The sequence below is a fragment of the Cenococcum geophilum genome (assembly GCF_001692895.1).
Source record: "Cenococcum geophilum 1.58 unplaced genomic scaffold K441scaffold_21, whole genome shotgun sequence".
Classification (NCBI taxonomy): domain Eukaryota; kingdom Fungi; phylum Ascomycota; class Dothideomycetes; order Gloniales; family Gloniaceae; genus Cenococcum; species Cenococcum geophilum.
This window is the reverse complement of record NW_027137579.1, coordinates 281,860-294,870: the sequence shown is the minus strand read 5'-3', so window position 1 is coordinate 294,870 and position 13,011 is coordinate 281,860. Positions and strand designations below refer to the sequence as shown.

The 13,011-nt window shown below is 41.9% G+C and overlaps 2 protein-coding genes across 2 annotated transcripts; one reads left to right on the top strand and one right to left on the bottom strand.

The window, feature by feature from the left end:
* Window positions 1–16: 16 nt before the first annotated feature.
* On the top strand, window positions 17–3,075 carry K441DRAFT_659773 (uncharacterized protein; the record flags this gene model as incomplete). The annotated part of the gene is made up of 1 exon (XM_067648591.1): window positions 17–3,075. A coding segment is annotated over exon 1 (2,656 nt), but the record flags the coding sequence as incomplete, so codon positions are not given.
* Window positions 3,076–3,966: 891 nt separating this feature from the next.
* K441DRAFT_659772 (uncharacterized protein) lies at window positions 3,967–4,756 on the bottom strand (the record flags this gene model as incomplete). Its single annotated transcript, XM_067648590.1, has 1 exon — window positions 3,967–4,756. Exon 1 carries the CDS (start codon window positions 4,367–4,369, stop codon window positions 3,968–3,970), a length of 402 nt encoding a protein of 133 aa, XP_067503987.1. The 5' UTR covers window positions 4,370–4,756.
* Between the last annotated feature and the right edge of the window lie 8,255 nt (window positions 4,757–13,011).

Below are 13,011 nucleotides of genomic sequence, written 5' to 3'. Positions count from 1 at the left end.
CAAATGAGCTGAAGCCACCCCTGAATTTGAATCACAGATCTCGCTGTTCGGCTTCTCACGCTTCGTTCTCGGCTTCAATTTTGGATATACCTAAACAACAACTTGAAGACAACCGAATAATCATAGGATCGACCATCTGTTGGTCCCTACGTGCAACATGTCTCGGTCCTTAGGAAAGTGCATAGAATCGATTTTTGACCCACTGCCTCCCCTCCGTGGCTATGGGTATCTCGTTATGGTCTGGAAACTCTATCGACTGCTCGCGATTGGTGGCCGCGACTCGAAGCATCCACAGAAGGTTACCTTTCTACGACGACTTACCGACGTCGAGAAGCGAGTGCTCTACCTGCTCGAAGAATGGTGGGACGGATGGATCAAAGAGGATATATTGACGAGATTTACAAAGGGCATGCTGTTAGCGTACGCTGTATTTGAACTACGCTACTACTACGAAAACGAAGAAGAAACCGCCGGATTCGAAGAGTTCTTGCTCGGGACGGATGACAAATCCCTTTATGAGACGGTTAAGAAACAAGTGCTCGAGACCCATGAGGGCGAGTACTTCACCTACGTTGCGATCCGGTCGCACCGTGAACGACAGAAGGGAGGCAGAGTGTATGACGACCCGATTTTGACGGACATCACCGCCTACAACCGAGAGCTCTTCCACCTGGCCAAAGTCGAGCTCCTGCTTGAAATATGTCCAGAGGATATGAGGACTGAGGAGCGCAGGTCGGCCGGCATCATGGCTGCTTGCCAGCGAGTCGCCAACGAGTGCGTCGCCAACGGCATGAAATTGATAGGCCAAGCAGATGAGCCAGAAGGGATCATCGTCCATATGGCTGGACGGGACTTGCGGGTCGCCATCAACAGCTCGCAGCTAAGGGAACCGTGGCCACGAGAGAAGAAGGCCATTGGACACTGCTACTACAATCCTGGAGCCGTTGTTGATGGCTGTCCATGGTTGACTACCAGTTTGGAAAAGCTGGAAGACGACTCGGACACATCCAGTGATGACAAAAACTTTGATTTGAGGGAAATCCTATGGAATTTGCAGCAACTCGATCTGATGGGACCGCCCTACTACCTATGGAGCATCAAGGAGAAGAGGACTGTCAAGGTATCCGACCTAGGGATCTCACCAATGTATGCCATTATCAGCCACACCTGGGGCCGCTGGCGGATACCGGGTGAGAACATAGAGATTCCTGGAGTGCCCTGGGCCGTACCGGCGAACACTCGGTTCGACGTCGCGACCCTTCCCGCTATGATAGAGAATGCGGCGTTTCCAGAGGACTACGTTTGGATCGATCTGTTCTGCATCCCACAAGATCGTGATGATCCTGAACAGCAGCGGATCTGCCGGATGGAGCTCATTCGTCAAGCCAACATCTTCCGGAATGCTGCGACGGCCGTAGCATGGCTTTTTGACGTCGAGGATTGGGGACCCACAGCGGCGGCGCTCGCCTACCTGGCCGTCGAGTTTCACAATAACTCCACCAACGAGGAGCACACAGAATCGATGCCGCTCTACAACCTGATTCTACAGGCTGCCGGTGAGCATGCGAACCGCCGCTGTGGCCTGCTAGAGGGCGACATATACGCGAAGAGCGGCGACGACGTCGAGTTCATCAGCTGGTTCTCATCGCTGTGGACTCTGCAGGAGGTATTGATGCGGCCGGACATGCTTCTGTTAAACCGCAACTTGGAGCCGCTCGTGGTGTGGCATGTTACCATGACTCTCGATACCATTGCCTGCCTAGTTATGTGCCGGAGTACTACATTCCACAACCCTAAGGATTCCAGATCCAAAGCTGAGAAACTGGAGGCGATACGCCAGGTCAGCATGAAGTTACCTTCAGGCCCGCGTGAGATCTACGTCCTCTTCAGCGTGACGGGGATGGTGCAGATTGCGCGGCCGTCTCGACTTTCTGCTCTGACTCTGGGCGGCAAGAGAGTTTGCAAACACTCACGCTCTCAGGCCATCATGTCTGTCACTGGCGCAACTCTGTGGTTTAGGCACAACGACTTCCAGCAATTCTCCGACCCCGAGTCACCGGATAACATGATTTTTGGTCTCTACGAGCCTGGATTTATCAATGAGCTCTTCCACCTTGTAGGAGGCTCCTTCTTCCTGTGCCGGAACGAAGGACCAACGGTGACAGCACCGCCGGAGACTGTTCACAAGGGCGAAACTCAAATCAGGATAACGCATTCAGTTTCCGGATCCATGCTGCCCTTCAGCCCCGGCTCGGCTACACGATTTGTGAGTTTCCCAGAAAAGCATCGCGAGCTCGTGGACCATCCGTCTGTTGCGGGTTGGAGGATCGGAATGGGCCGAGATCCCTGGACGGGCAACAAGGGCGGCGACGTCCGTCTCCCGACTGTCGTTGTCTTGGCTGCCAACTGCGAGTGGGAATCTGAGCCGCCCGTTGTCCCGCAGGGCGAGGGCCAGCTGGAGTCGTCACCTCAGGCCGTTGGCGCGGTTCCTGAAGGCGCGAAGACCATTAAATGCCAGATTGCCCCCCGCGCCCGCCCCTTGAAGGGAACGGTACAAGGCAATATGCCGGGGCCCGAGTATGACGAGGGCAGCGTTATTGAGGTCGACGACGTGGGTATTGATGAGTGGGTGTCCAAATTCGAGTTGGACACGTTCGCTGTCTGCGTTATGAACAGCCGCACAGAGGTCAGAGGAGTGCTCCTACAGCGGCCGGGCTTTGGACATGGTCCCCTTATAAAGATTGGCGTTTTTGAGATAGAAGACGAGGAGGGCATTGAGTTACCCGACGCGTGTCGTGTAGACTGGACTGTGATGTGATCGTTCTCTATGTTTTGCAGCTTGGTCTATGTAAGATTTGGTATTCATCACAGTTTGGACGGCTTCTTGCAACAGCCTATGGCCCGGTAGTTGAACGGCCGAGGTTGCGTACCTGTTGGGAAGTGATGGGTGATAGGTGTTTCATATGGCCCTAGATGAAATTTTCACCTGTTCCACTTCTGAAGAATAACTTTGCTTGACCGATGATGTCTATTGGGAACATGTTAACCCAAGGCTATTTTCAAAAAGAAGTGGAGCATTATTACCTCTAATTGCCTCTTCAGCCCACGGGAGTGGCCTTCTTGTATCTCCCATCCAATAGTCTATTAGGGCATCTTGACGAAGCAGTTCCTGATCTTCCACCATGGCTCTAATAATGTCAAACATATCTTTGACTCCTTGTTTGAGATCCTCTCGCTGGGCGTTGCAGGATTTGTCGAAGAACCAGCGACGGTCTGGTACTATACTCGTTGGAGAAGCGTCAATTGATTGAAGGCAGTCTTTGGACAAATCGTCTGGATTGTCGCAACCTTTCTTGTCTTGGAGCCTTTCCCAGCCGATGTCATGAGGAGGTTCCATAAAACCCATGATGTCCATTCTAGCTGGAGGGAGATTGGGTGTGTCTAATGAATCAAGATTCTGGCACTCATCCCGTTTGTGCAGCACAGAAGCACTAGTGGCTGCTAAGAAACAAGTGAATAGAAAGATAACGAGACCTCGCATCTTGATAATCCTTTGAGTATGCTCTGAAAAAGATTGATGATGAGTAGGTGTGTCAACCTGACCATGAATATCTTTCCTGACTTATGTACATTATTACATTCGCCGTATACCCAAATCAAGAAGCCATGTCAAGGTGTTAGATATCGCTTGAATGCATGAAACCCACTAAATAAAGATCTGAAGGAGGACACATGCCGGTTGATGTGCGCATGTTGTTACCATAGCCTTGTGTCAAGACGCGGCAAAGATATGTTGGTTGAGTTGTATTATCTTTGGTTGGTGCTCATGCCGTCTTGAACCGCGCTAGCGCGTTGTTGGTCAACTTAGAAGGCGTTTGGAAGGTGTCCATATGATCTTGGCACCTCCGCCTTGCTCCCGCCCATTGCTCGTGCTAATCTCCGTCGCATTGAGCTACTATCATGATATTTAAAGACGCAACACAGAGCAATAGTCTTCCAGCCCCATCGCACCGATTTCTTGTTTTGCTGCTTCCATCTCATCCTTTCTCGGTCTATTTGAGGTTGGCTTCGTGGATGCAGGTTCCTTACGTTTACGACCTCGTTTCGTCCCTTCATCCGCCTTGGCCTTCTTCTCGTCGCGCTTCTTCTGTGCCTCAACGATATCCTCATAGCTCATCACTTTCGCTTTGCCTATAACGGTCGATCTCGTAGATGTTCGCGTCCTGCTGTTAGATCTGTGGCTGTGCAAAATCTTGGCAATTGGGCCACAGCGATGATTATGTGAGGTGGGGTTGTTCGCCACTAGCCCGGATTGGTGATCGCTTCGATTGAAAGGTACCGATCGACCTGGCCACGTTGCATAAATCATCCTTACATGGCAGCTAAAGGGCTGATAATAACTCATCAGCGTGCTAGTGAGGCTCCAAGGCTTGGATACTACCATATTATGACTATTAGGAAGGATGAGAGCTCGGTGATAAAGCTGTGATGGAGGTGTCCCCTGACGCCACTAAAAGGAGGCTCTCCGTAAACCACGCGACGCGGCGACGCCAGCGTAATTTTTAGTTGGGCGCTGTCCCTGGGGATTAGGGGTGGCCAAACTACAGGACTCCCACAGAATTAAAAAAAAATGAAGATGTGGATGGGACGCTGAAATTACTCTAATACAAAGTACCTACGATTTGGCTCGCTACACAGGGTGGCTCGCGACATGGGGATAGATGTTAGTATTTTTCTTGAGGCATTTACACCTTAGGGACCGGTTTGTAGCAAGAAAAATACAACGGTCTTGGTCATGCTGTTGATCGTTCCGTCCCCGGCATCCAAAACCGCGTCAGTTTTGGACCCCTGCTCCACGACCGCCATCAACATATTCTTCAATTTCGGAATATTAGAAGGATAGTTCTATAAAGAAAGAAGATTACTCTGAATTTTAAAGACATTTAGCCCTTGCAAATATGCACTCCGGATTTGTCCGCGCGTAGGGGCCAGTGAAGTGTCTTGGCATGAGATTTAGCGTGCTTACGTGGTGCGGTAATACACATCTCGCTAATGTCCTAGCCACCCAGCCGAGCCAGCCATGCAGCCGGGCTTACCAGATGACGTACGTAAATTACGCTACATTGATTATTACGCTACATTGATTACGTGGGCAGTGCGGGGTTGTTTTAAGCTAGCCGGAGTTGGGGCTCGCGTCGATTAGAGTACCGACCAGGGTGGCGACGTTGCATGAATTTGCGCGCCACAGCAGACACAAGGCTGATATAACTTCCTGGCATTGTAGTAAGATTCTGAGGCTCAGACAACACCGTTTATAAGTATTATAGAGTAGAAAAGGCTCTATAGTAGTGCTATAGGGAAAAAACTCTCTTGCGTTATAAAATGAGGCTCTTTATAAACTAGGCGCGAAGGCGAGGATATATTACGTAAATTTTAGATAGAAGGGGTTCTATACGTCTAGAAATAGCTACGGCATATAACCTATGCGTAGTTACAGTGAACATCGATATGTGAACAGATTTCAAGTTGCTTGAAGTTGAAGTACCCCTCATATTTCTCGGCGCGGAGGGTTTCTCGCCCCGCAAGGAGGGACGTTAATGCTCCGAAATTTGAAGATGTGTTAATGGCTGTAGTGGATCAGGGGTGCAAAGCTGTCGCGGTTCTAGATGCCGTAAACGGAATAATCGACGGCATGACCAAGACCGTCGTATTTTTCTCGCTGCAGACTCGTTCCCAAAGGAGAAATGTCTAAAGAAAAATAATACATAGGCTATAACTTAATAGACTCACAAGGAAAAGAATTAAGATGCCTAAACAATGGATTTATCTCGGCGCGGGGGGTTTCTCGACCTGTAGGGAGGGACGTTATTTTATAAACTTTCTTTACTCTAAAACCTTTTTCCAGTTAACATATACGCAATTTCTCGTACGCTGTATACCATTGTCTTATCTGTTTAGTGTTGTCTTATTTAACATTTTGACATAGCTAGATCCTGTAAGAGATATTTAAATAGCAATAGCAAATATAAGGTATCTTGCGGTATTTAGCTTTAAGCACTCTTACTAATAGTGTACTTTAAGCGTGGATTTTTCGGCAAGCTATGCTGGTATCTCTCAACATCTGCAACATATATGCTCAGCTTTTCAGAAGAAACGGTTATCTCTCAAGTCTCAGTATATATATTTTCTGCCAATGCTTTCGTTACTACCTATACCGGGTCATTAGACAAACTGCCGTCCTTATTACGGATTTTACCCGGCCGTTGTCTACTAAAGCTTCGTTTGGCCGAATATATAGCGATCTATATTATGGCCAGATTAAATAGCACAGAAAAAGTAGGTTAAATACTTTATTCTGCAAGCAAGAGTTTAATAGATATTTCTATAGTAGATGCGTTAAGAACTATATAAAAATTAGCTTAATAAGCTAGTTCTTTAGGTAATATAATAACGCTAACGGACTGCTAAAGCGCTGCCGATATTACCTCCGCCCGCTAGCGATACATTTTATATTACTAAGCGGCCGATTAACTACGGAGGCCCGGTACTACGCTAGCGCCCGTTTATTCTAAAACTTAGTAATTGGGACCTTAAGGACAATATAGCTAGAGCGTCTTTATAAAAGCAGGTTCCCGAAGTCGACCGCTTATTTGCCTTTGTTTAGGCCTTTTTTTTACGCCGGGCTATTCTTTAATAAATGTCCTCTGGATATAGTCTTTCTAAAATTAGATAATACCGTTCCTATTTATCATTAGCGAGGACAAGAGTATTCTAAGTTAATAATGATTCCTTACTAGGATCCTATCTAAAGGACGCCATTTCTTATCAGGAGAGCTATCGTATATAGTGTATTTGCTATTAAACTCTACTATTATATAAATGTTCGCACTATTAGAACTAAGGTGGTACACTTTATTAAGAATAGTGTTCTTTTCTCTTCGCACCATTTTAACCAAGTTTTTCCGTGCTAACTAAGGAGTTATTATTAAGTGGCAAGGTTAGGGACTATAATAATAATATAAATAAGATAAGGTGATGTACGTGGAATAAAGTGCCGCCATTTAGCTCTTTTTTCTTTATTACTGATAAGATTATATTAAATTTAAGGGGAACCTTTTTTAGTTAAGGGGATCTCTTTTGGCCGAGATTGGCCTCTTTTAAACCCAGGGGGCCTAAGTATAGCCCTCCGGAAATATAAGTCCCAATTTAGGGCTGTTATTTTAAGATGCTTCTTATCATTATCGTTACTATATTATAGCGTACAAATATTATCTGTTTTAAGGACTTCCTGCGGAATTTTAATAAGGGCCCGAAACGACTAGAAAAATTTCCTTTAAGTTAAATAAGCCTATAACTAAGTTAATTAACTAGACTATTTACTCCTACTACTACTTAATTAAAATAATTATTTTTAGTACATTTTAAAATTTTACTAAAAAGCTCTACGCCTATTACGTAACTTTACTACTACTATAAAATAATACAAGGGTGGCCAGAAGAGGGCCTTTACATTATAATAGGGTGGCATTTTATCTTACTAATAGTCTATTTCTGGTCCCAGAAGAAGATTATTCTAACGGAACTAGTTTTTTAAGTATGTCTTAATGTCTTAAGAAGCGTTATATAGATATACCGCGGTACTAAAGGATAATAAAACGTAATAGGCCAAACCTTATCCTGTTTAAAAGCAACACTTACTTTTAAAATGCTTCCCCAACGGGCTAAATGTACGCAGTATTAGATTTAATATAAAATGCGGACACTCTCTAAATAGCGAATTTGTCAAATGTCAAAAGTATAAGAACACCAACTTAAAGTGCCCTAGAGTTAACTATAAGGAGGAGAAGCATTAAGCCCTATATAGTCTTTTGCGTTGCTAATAACTTACAAACTTGTTAAAACAATTACGGAAACAGTATCACCCTTAAAATATTAACAGCAAAGTGCTAAAGTTATACCTCTCGGAGCTTTTGTAATTATTTATTATTATAATCTAGAATTAGGTATACCTATATTATAATAATTAAAGTTATTACAGACCTAGATAGTCAAACACTAACGGGTTATAAAGGTTAGGAGAGTAGATTTAAGATATTCTAGCCAAGGAGTGCATACCTTAAATAGCAGCTTACTAGCTCAATTGTTATTATCTTCTAAGGTATCGGTAGATACATTATTAGTACTAAAGGGATCCATAACATATTCAGAAATCGCATCAACATACAATCTTAGCAGAAACGCGTAAGGATCCCCATCTTCCCTATTTTCGCTATCTTTGCCATTTATACCCTTACTATTATTGTTATCACACGCGCCACCTATAACCTTGTCGAAGAGGAAGTCATCCTATATTAGATGTAACTTTATAAAGTATAATAAAAGCAAAATATACGGCCGATCAATTCCGCACTTTATATAAGGTCGCATTTTATCCCCTTTATCTAAAATCTCCTTAACCGCAGAGGACTTCTAGAAGGTAGCTGTAGAACCTACACCAAAGGGATCTATAATATGGTTACGAATCGCACGAAGATATCTCTTTAGATTGAATGTATTATCTTTACTATCTTCGCCATTTTTGCCTTTACTATTATTATTTTTAAACACGCCATCTATAGAGTTGTTAGAGGGGGAGAGATCCTATAATAAATATTGCTGTAAGAGTTTAAACAATCCAATAATACGCTCTTTTATAATTCTATAATTTTTATAAGGTGGCTTTCTAGCCATCTTATTAAGGATCTTCTTTTACTAAGAGGACTCCTAAGCGCGATTTAACTCATTAATAGAGTCCTTATAATCGCTATCTAGAATAATTAAATTATCTGCGCTATTACCTAGAGACCCATTAGAAACTAATAAGTAAGATAATAAGTAGTAGGCTACCTAACTCTACGCTATCCGCTTTAGTTTTATAGGCTTACGCCCCTTATATATCTTTCTAGGCTTTCTAGTTGCCTTAATTAACAAACCCCTTTTCCTATTATAGTCTATAATCACCAGCGTACCTAACTCTTTATCTATTATAATGACTTAAGAGTTTTAGATATAATTCCCTACGTCTTCTCTATGTGCGCTACGGCTCTTTATGGTTAACGATAGCGAACTAGGAACGCGTAGCTGACTTTAAATTAGTAATTCTATAATATACTGCTAGAGAATATAAATAGGGAAGTTATATTATAGAAGTAAAGTCGCCTTATGCGAAGCAATAGGTATACTTTAATTTATATAAGATTATAAGTATATAAGATATATAAAATAAAAGCAGGGACTGCAAAGCTATTTATACTCAGTTAATGTCGGTACCTAGCTATACCGCTCTCTTACAGCCTCCTTAAACAAATTAAGGAGCCCTACTACGTAATTTATAGTATAGACGCCTAATAATGCGAGGGAGGGGGGGATTATATCTACCGCGGCGTCATCCTCCTCCAGTTAAGCTAAACCTAACCTTTCCCCGCTAAGACCCTTTGCTAAGGATATCAGCCTTTTTAAGAGGGTTACATCTAGCGATAATAACCTGTATTACCTATCTAAGTATTCTAACGGAAGCCGGTTAAGGGCTACTTTATACACCAATACCTATTTACACCTAAGACTGTCTATATACTATAGTGTAACCTAAATATCCGTCTGCGCCAAAGTTAGCTACCTATATTAGCACAAGGGCTAATAAAATTTATAGCTGCGGATTTAGGTTATATACGCTTCCTAGCTAGCTAGGTATTTACTAAACACTAGTATACTTTAGGGCTCTCTTTTATATAATCCATATAGCTAAAATTATAGCCACTGTTTAAGGTTGGGATTTAGGATATAGCTAATCCAGGCTAGTTAAAAAGGTTCCTCGCCGTTAATAATAAGGATGTATATTAGAAAGGAAGAAGCCCTAAGACTACTTATATAAAATAAGGGCACAGCTTATATAAATTAGACTGCTATTAGGTAATAGTTATACTCTCCTAGTATATAATAGGTGGCTTATATATATTAGATGCTAAGGATTAACGCGGAGAATAAATATTAAGGCACACTTTGGTTAAGCACATACTTTATGCTTAGGAGAGCTATATATCGCAAAGCCTCCTTTTTAACTACCTTAAAGGGCTGTTATATTCAGAGCCCAGTTGCTATAACCCTAAAATATCTTAACAATTTATATATCCGTAGCGTATTAGGTAATAGAAAAGGAGGGCATTTATATAGTTAAACACGTTCCGAATTTGCCACACTACTTAAGCTGTTGGAGATTATAGCTACTTACTTATCAATATAGATAGATGCCTATGGATTTAAGTAGGGTAAAGGACGTCTGCACTATAGCATAATGGTATAGTTTTAGCCGTATTAAAGATAAAATGTATAAAAGTAGAAGGAAAATAGGAGAGAGTAAGGCAAAATAGGAGTAGAACATATTAGAGGTTTTAGTTAGGGGAATCCAGTTGACCCTAAAAAGTAAGGGTCCAATTTTAGCTTCTATAATAATAAATTTCGGAATTAAATCTAGATTTAAGCGTTTAAGGGTCCACTTACCTATTAATAAGTAGTTCCTTTATAGAGATAGCAATTCTTTTCTATTAGCATATAGTTATTTTTAAAATCGGCGTCTCTAGCGCGCTACTTAAGCTACGCTAGGTTAAGTCTAGGCGTTCACCCTTACTAGACTTAGATAAGCGTTAGCTAACTATATTTAAATATATTATCTACCAAACGTCTCTATAAAGGCCACTGTGTATTACGGTATTATATATAAAAGTATTATACGCCTTTCGCACTATTATTTAATATAACAGAATATTACCCTCTATACTCTAATCTAATAGTTACCGTTTTAAAGTGCGTTAGGTAACCCTATTAGACTTTTATAAAAACTAAGATCGCAATATTATAAATCCAATTTACTCTTTAACTGGTAAATCTCTCCCTAAGAATCTAACTACATTAAGAGCTTCCGTTTTATAGCACTATTTTAAAAATTTAAATACTTATAGTTAATATCAGCAGCGTTAAGGCTAGCGCGTAGTTTAAGGAGGATAGTAAAGGTACTTTAGTGGAGCCTTATAAGGCTTTACTACTAAGGGAAAGCCTCTAAATTTATAATTAGGGTTAGAGGAGTTTCCAGTCCTTATAAGGAGCACTTTTTAGATAATAGGGGTGCCGGGAAATAGATTCCCGGGTATTATCTAAGCATAAGGTCTAAATGGTCCAAAAATAGCCTCTTAAGGTAATATTAGCTAAAAATTAACTTAGTCGCTATATCTATTATATATAACTAACTTAGTCTTAAAAGCTGCTAAAAATAGTTTACGTCTTTATATATAGCTGCCCTTCTTTTATACAAATAAGTTATAAAATATTGCGCTAAATCCCGTAGCTTTTAGCAGCTACCTCTTTAGAAAAGTTTCCGGTATAGCTCTAGCCCTCGCCAGTTTTGCCCAGTATATAAAAAGGCCCGCTTTTACACCCCCTCCTTTACATGCCCTAATCCAGTCTCTTTACCTAAGCCACCTACAACATATACGTTAGCGTATCACTATAATCTTCTTTATTAAGTTTATTTAGAAGCATTCTTCTTATCTATAAATTATAGGCAGTGTTCTATATTAATTTTCGCCCTATAATAAGCTGCCTAGTGCTAGTGTCTTGGCCGTCCAACTATACCTACAGCTGGCCTCTTAATCTGCTTTTATTGCCTCCCAAGCGTTAATAAGTTTGTTCCTTTAGGCTTAGCTAGTATATACTAGTAAATATTGGTAATTAAAATCCGGCTTTCTAATCCTATAAATTAGAAGGATAAAAGTACCTAGCCGATATAAAGTCTAATAGGGTCTAGGTAGGGACCTATAGACAAACTCTAGTCATTTTACGTCAGCTTAGGCTAAATCAATAGGTTATAAAGGCAGAGATAGGCTTAATCGGCGTGGCCGGCTATAAAAAGTTAAGAGGATAATTATAGATTAAGGAGGCCTACTTGACTTATTACGACGCTAATTTAAGACAAAGTATATTGCGAATTTATACTAAAATTAGGTCTTATAGCCTATGGCTAAATAGCATAGAATAGCTTCTATTATCCAGGAGTCGTTATAGAATAGCCGTTCCCTAGCACGGCTCTACTAAGCTATACGCCTATTAGCTTAGGGATTATAGCACCCTCTATAGGTAATATTATCAAGCTAGCGGCTAAAGTCTTAGGTATTAAGATAGGGCTAGAGGGCTGCCTAGCAAAGTTACACTGGCAAATTTCTAGGTTTAGCTGGCGTTTAAAAGGGGCGAATCTGCTAGGGTTAGATTAAGGGATTGGCCAAGCCTCCTCAACCATAGTATACTATTATTAGGTAATTAGGCGCCTTAATATATTATATCTCAGCTATACAGAACTACCGTATTATAGATATTGGTCAATTTCTACGGGCTGACTATAACCCTATAGCGATATTAGGAGGCAGCCAAACTTATAAAGTAGTAGACTTCGATTTAACCTTCCTAATAAGAAACAGCGTCTACTAGGCCGTCTCCAAATCTACTTAGGCATTACTACGCGTCTATACGGTAATAAAGCCGAGTTTAAGCTAGGATAAGGAAGTAATCTACAAATAACCGTAGCTAACTATAGTTAGCAAAGCAGCAGCTATTACAAACTTAGAAGAAAGGAGGCGTTAGACTAACTTTTAAGGTAGCTAGGGACTAGGAGCCACTAGGTAATAATTAATCCGCGTAATCCTATGCGTCTACGCTCAGGCATTATACCCACACCAGTCTTGGCGCGGCCCCTAACTATAGAAATCTCCGCTAGGAGCTAATTTATGCGAGGAGGAGAAGCTTTTATTAATGTAGGAATACAAAACTTTATAACGTCTAGCGTAGGCCGCGGGCAATACGTAATTTGCTAGTTGGCTTAGAATATAGAAGTAGGAATAGCCTTAGGAGGGTTACATTAGCTTAAATACCTTATATTCCCTACGCCCCCCTAACGTAACAAGGTTACGGATTAGTAATAGGTTAGTT